At 70.5% G+C, this 4901-nt stretch overlaps 1 protein-coding gene across 1 annotated transcript; it reads right to left on the bottom strand.

Annotated features, from left to right (window-relative positions):
- Nucleotides 1–3464: 3464 nt before the first annotated feature.
- On the bottom strand, nucleotides 3465–4901 carry H696_03837 (hypothetical protein). The gene is made up of 6 exons (XM_009497696.1): nucleotides 4855–4901; nucleotides 4645–4716; nucleotides 4466–4531; nucleotides 4191–4350; nucleotides 3685–4020; nucleotides 3465–3543 (listed from the first exon to the last, which is right to left on the bottom strand). Exons 1-6 carry the CDS (start codon nucleotides 4855–4857, stop codon nucleotides 3482–3484), a joined length of 699 nt encoding a protein of 232 aa, XP_009495971.1. The 5' UTR covers nucleotides 4858–4901; the 3' UTR covers nucleotides 3465–3481.

Here is a 4901-nt window from a genome sequence, read left to right as displayed (position 1 = left end):
GGGGGGAGGGGGCGAGGGGGGGGAGGAGGGGGGGGGGTGGTCTACATTGCGGGCCCGGACGGGCAGCCGGGGTGATGCGCCGAAAAAGCTGGCCGCGCCAGCGGGGGCCGAGGAGCGCGCCTCTCCCCTCCGCGCGTCGGAAAAGGGAGGAGGAGGGGGATACGCCACAACGCCGGCGCGGCGGAGTGGAGCGGCACCCCGGCAATGTGTGATCGCCCGTTTGTTCCCAAAGGAGGCCGGGGAGCGGAATCTGTCATCGACCGCCGCGCGCGCGCGCGCGCGCAGTCCCCCCTGCCCCACATACCTGCAACAGACCCACACACATAGCCGCCAAGGGTGACAGAGGATGTGCCGGAGGTGGGCCGGCGACGGCCGACGGATTAATCCGGAATGCCCGGGGCCCCAGACATCCTGCCGGCCGCCGCCGCCGCCGCCGCCGCCGCGACCCCTCGGGCCCCTTTTTGGCCGTTTGACCGGAACCCGAGCAGCATGGAAGGGCCGGCGTCGCGGCTAGTCGCATTTTGCCCCGGGCCAGGCTGCAAGCGCAGCCCGGCGGGGGGGGGGGGGGGGGGGGGGGGGGGCGGGGGGGGGGGGGGAGGGGGGGGGGGGGGGGGGGGGGGGGGGGGGGGGGGGGGGGGGGGGGGGGGGGGTTTCGCACCATCCGGCTGCTGGCGTGTCTTCCGGGTGCGCGCGCAAATGCGCGCACCGGCCCTGGACACCCGCGCCTGCCCTCTCGACCGGGACCCCCCCCCCCCCCCCCGCTCGGCACACGGGAAAAGCGCCCGGGCGCCGGCTCTCGCAAGGGCACGAAAGCCCGGTCCCCGAGCACGGCCGCCGCCTCGGCCGGGCAAAGTGGCTTCCGCCGGCCGGCGCCCGGGGGCCGGGAGGAACGGCTGGCGGGCGGGCGCCTGAGCGCACGGCGTGATCGGCGCTCACGTGAAGAGCAGGCCCCGAGCGAATGCCATTCCTCTGAGGGCGCCCATTGCCGCGCGTGTGCCCCGGCGCCGCGTGTGTATTTAAGCCTGCCGCCGGGGGGGGCGCTTCGCTGCCGTCCCCGGTGCGGAGGGCCGAGCATAGGAGTTTGGCTTGACACCTCGACTCCCCCCTTTCTGCCGCCCGCCGACCCTCCCCCCTCCTTCGCGTCGTCGCCAATGCCTCTCTGCCCTCCATCCCAAACTGCCTGTGCTCCTCTTCTCCGGTCGTTGTCCGCCATGGCCGCCGTGTGTGTGAGCCCATTTCCCTCCTCGGAGGGGGGTGAGCCCAGCATGGTTGTGTGTGCGCGCCCGTGTGTACACTTGTGCGTCTGTGTGTGCGCGCCACCGCGCGCGCGCGCGCGTGCTGGCCCCTCATCAGCCCCTCGGGTTTTTTCTCGTGCCTCCCTTGCTCTTCCCCTTCTCCGGCGTCCTGGTCGTCTGGCCGTTGGCCGTGTGTGCTTGTGTGCCTCTCGTACGCGTGGCTCGCGTGCGCGCGCGCTCGCTCGCTCTCTCGGTGTGCGTGCGTGTGTGTGTGTGTGAAAATGTGCTTGCCTGCCTGCTTGCCATCTGCCCTTCCCCCCCCTGCGCCGGCTGGCGTGTATTCTCTCCTCGGCTCGTCCTGCCCTGCTCCTCCCTCTCCCCTGTCTTCCTTCCTTTCTCTCCTCCTCGTTGCTTCTCCGCTGCTTCGGCTTCTTGATGCTGTGTCACACTGCCATCGGTCTTGTGCTCCACACACACGCACACCACCGGTGCGCATGGGCTCCGGGGGAACCACGGCCAATGGCGCCCCTCTCCTGCCCGTCGCCATTGCCCGGCAGTCTGCCCTTCCCCGGTGGGCGTGCTTCTTGGCACACCTGTTTCCCTGCGTGCTCGCCGGCCTGTCTGCATCTCCGCACAAGCACAAGCGCGCAAGCGCACATCATCACGCATGCAGGGACTCTGCCCCGCACACTCCGCGGGCGCGCGCGCGCGTGTCCTCTGCTGCCCAAAGCCTCCTCGGTGTCCGGGGCGCCGGGTCCGACCTCACTGGGTTCTTGGCTTTCTTGTGTCCCGGTGCGCGCGCCGGTCCTCCTCCTGCCCCCCCCCCCTTTTTCGGGGGGGGGGCGGGGCGGGGTCTCGGCGTCGCGCTTTCCGGGTGCAGCCGGCGCCTGGGGTGTGTGGATCCGTGTCAAGCCGCCGCGGTTTCCGGTTCTCGGTCTCCGCGGAGCTCCAGGGCCCGGTGTCCCGGCGCCGGGGAGGTCTGCGCACTGGATACGCCCGCGCGCCCTATGTGGAGGGGGCGGCCCCCCCTGCATGTGTGTCGGTGTGTGTGTGTGCGCTTGTGCGGGTGTGGACGTGGGCGTGTGCTTGGCGGCCGCAGGGAGAGAGGTGGGCTCTTCGGGATGCACGTCCACCGGGGAGATAGGCGTCTGCGTCGGGCGGAGGCGGCGCGATCCGAGAGGGAGCGTCGTTGGTTGTGCCCGGCTGTCCGTGCCCCGGGGTGTGTGGTGCACGAGATCCGCATGGCTGTCCACGTGTGGCCAGTGTCCAGGGGCTTGCGGGGGCTCTGTCGCGAGGTGGAGTCCTGGGAGGATGGACGGCGGGGGGCCGAGTGCCGGGGAGCAGGGCGCGCGAGCCGTGCGGCGGAGCGTGCCCGTCAGCCGGTCAGAGGGGGAGGGGGACTCACAGATGGCTTGCGCCTTTTGGCATGTGTGTGCATTTGCACGCGCGCATGCATGCATGCATGCATGCGAGTGCGGGTGGGTGTGCGTGTGCGTCCACGTGTGTGTGTCGGGGGGTGTGCGTGCGCATTCGGCCGGCGGGCTGGTCGGCTTGTTGGGGGCCTGGAGTCGGGCGGGCGGGGTGCTGCGGGGTCCGGGGGGTGGGGCTGTGGCATTCGCGCGTGTGCGTGCGTGCGTGCGTGCATGCGCTCTTGTGTGCCCGCGCGGCGGCTGGACATCCGGTCGAGAAGAGGGCCTGGTGGGGGGGGGAGGGTGTGGGCCCCGCGCGTGCGCCGCGTCGAGTTCGCGGGGGGAGTGCCACCATCGGTGGGACACATCCATGGCGGCTTCGCGCCTCCAGCAAGCATCATAGTATCGTATGAGCCTCCTCTCCCGTGCTCTTGCGGCCTCCAATGACTTGCACATCTTATCCCCCCTTTTTTATACTTAACACATTGAATTCTGTCTCGCGGTGTGGCGGGGGGGGGGGGGTGGGGAGGAGGGCGGCCGGGCGCACCTCTGGCCGGGAGTTCCTGTTTGCCCGAAGCCGCGGTGGGGCCGCTTTCCCGTCTGCCATCCCCTGGGGTCCTCCCTCCGCCGGCCGGGGCACCCCCAGTCCGGCCTGTTCCCGGCGCATCTCCCTCCCTGTGTGTCCCGGTTGGCAAAGCGCGCCGTCAGGAGGGGTTTTATTTTTTTTTCATCATCTCGATCGCAACAGACAAAGAGGCGGGGGAGAGGGGCGAAGCAGGGGCGGGCCGCTTCCTCGCGCCCGTACTTCGGGAAAGAAGGGGGGGGGGGGGGTGGGCCCTAGTTGTTGGTGGCCGCGGCAGCCGGGGGGGAGATGATGCACTTGCGCGCCTCCTTGAGCTCTGCGACGGGGAGGACACCAATCCCAAGACGAGCAGCGGTGCGGGCGGGTGAGCGGCGCGCTGGCGGGGGGCAGGGGCGAGGAGAGGGCGGAAAAGGGCCCGAGCGGCGGCGGCGGCAAGGTGCGCCGAGGAGGGACGCACCGCGGATCAGGACGGACAGGGTGTCGCGGTCGATGTCGAAGGTGAGGGACTTCACCTGGCCGGTGGCCCCGGCGGTGGCGGCCTGCAGGGTGTGGCGCAGCAGCGTGCGATCCTCGTACGAGGGCTGGTACTTGAGCGAGAGGGTGGCAAAGGGCCCGGCCTTGGCGGTGTGCGAATAGCACACCCCGCCGGTCGTCGACCCGGAGGCCAGGGTGTACCCGACGCGCCACTCCGGCATGCCCACCAGCCGCGGCCCCCGGAGCGAGGACTGGCGCAGGTACCCAACAATGTGGACCCGGTGCTGCTCGTAGGCCTTGCTGATGGAGAAGCAGTGCTCTGGCGGAGGCCGATGTCAGGAAGGGTGGAAGGCCGAGCCAGCCGGGGGAGAGGGGGAGGGGGGGGGGGGGATATTCCCCTGGGACGGCCCCGGCCCCGCCGCTCCCCCGGCCGGAAGGAGGGAACGGGCGGCGAGAAGGGGCGCGAGGCGGGGGCGGGAGAGCACGTACCACGCGGCAGACCCAGCTGCTGGAGCTCATCCGCCAGGACCGGGCGGGAGATCTCCACGCGGGCGGCCGAGGAGATGATGAACCACAGGGCCGCCAGAACGGCCTTGGTGTCGGCCTCGCTCAGGTGAATGATGGACACGAGCATGTGAACACGGTCATACTTCGGAGTGGCGGTCAGTCGGGCGATTCAGGCTGGAGGCGAGGGGCGAGACACATGCTGGCAAAAGGGGGGAACGCCACGCGGGGGGCGGGGGGGGGGGGGGGGACAGACGCACGTCGATCTGCCCGCCAGTCAGGGCGTGAATGACCTGCACGCTGAGCAACTTGATACGGACGGAGGTCTATGCAGGCATATGGCCATGTATGTCCGTGTGTGTGTGTGAGAGAGAGAAAGCTGGACGTCAGTCGCTTGACAACCGCGGGGGAGGATGGGCGAGACGGCATTCCGACGTACCAACTTGCTCAGGAGACTGATCTCGGCCAGCAGCCAGTCCGGGCAGTCAAGGTCGCCACAAAAGCGGAATTTCTACCGGCGGATTCGGGAGGCAAGGGCGTCAATGGCGGGAGCAGCGGAGAGGGGGCGAGCCGGCCAGCGCGGGGCGCGCAGATGGCTGCGGAGCAAAGTGGGCAGGCGAGAAGGTGATGGGACAGGGGACGCCAGTACCATCGCGAGGAGGAGGGCAGAGAAAGGAGGCGAACGGCGGGGGGGGG

Source organism: Fonticula alba (assembly GCF_000388065.1).
Source record: "Fonticula alba strain ATCC 38817 unplaced genomic scaffold supercont2.6, whole genome shotgun sequence".
Taxonomy (NCBI): domain Eukaryota; order Rotosphaerida; family Fonticulaceae; genus Fonticula; species Fonticula alba.
Note: the sequence above shows the minus strand (reverse complement) of the source record. Positions and strands in the feature narration are given on the sequence as shown.

Excerpts from the sequence above, each read along its gene's own strand:
- H696_03837 (XM_009497696.1), bottom strand. Across the intron at positions 4,532-4,644 it reads TCAGTCTCCTGAGCAAGTTG|ACCTCCGTCCGTATCAAGTT; the intron begins GTACGTCGGAAT and ends ATGCCTGCATAG. Across the intron at positions 4,351-4,465 it reads TGACTGGCGGGCAGATCGAC|TATGACCGTGTTCACATGCT; the intron begins GTGCGTCTGTCC and ends GCCACTCCGAAG.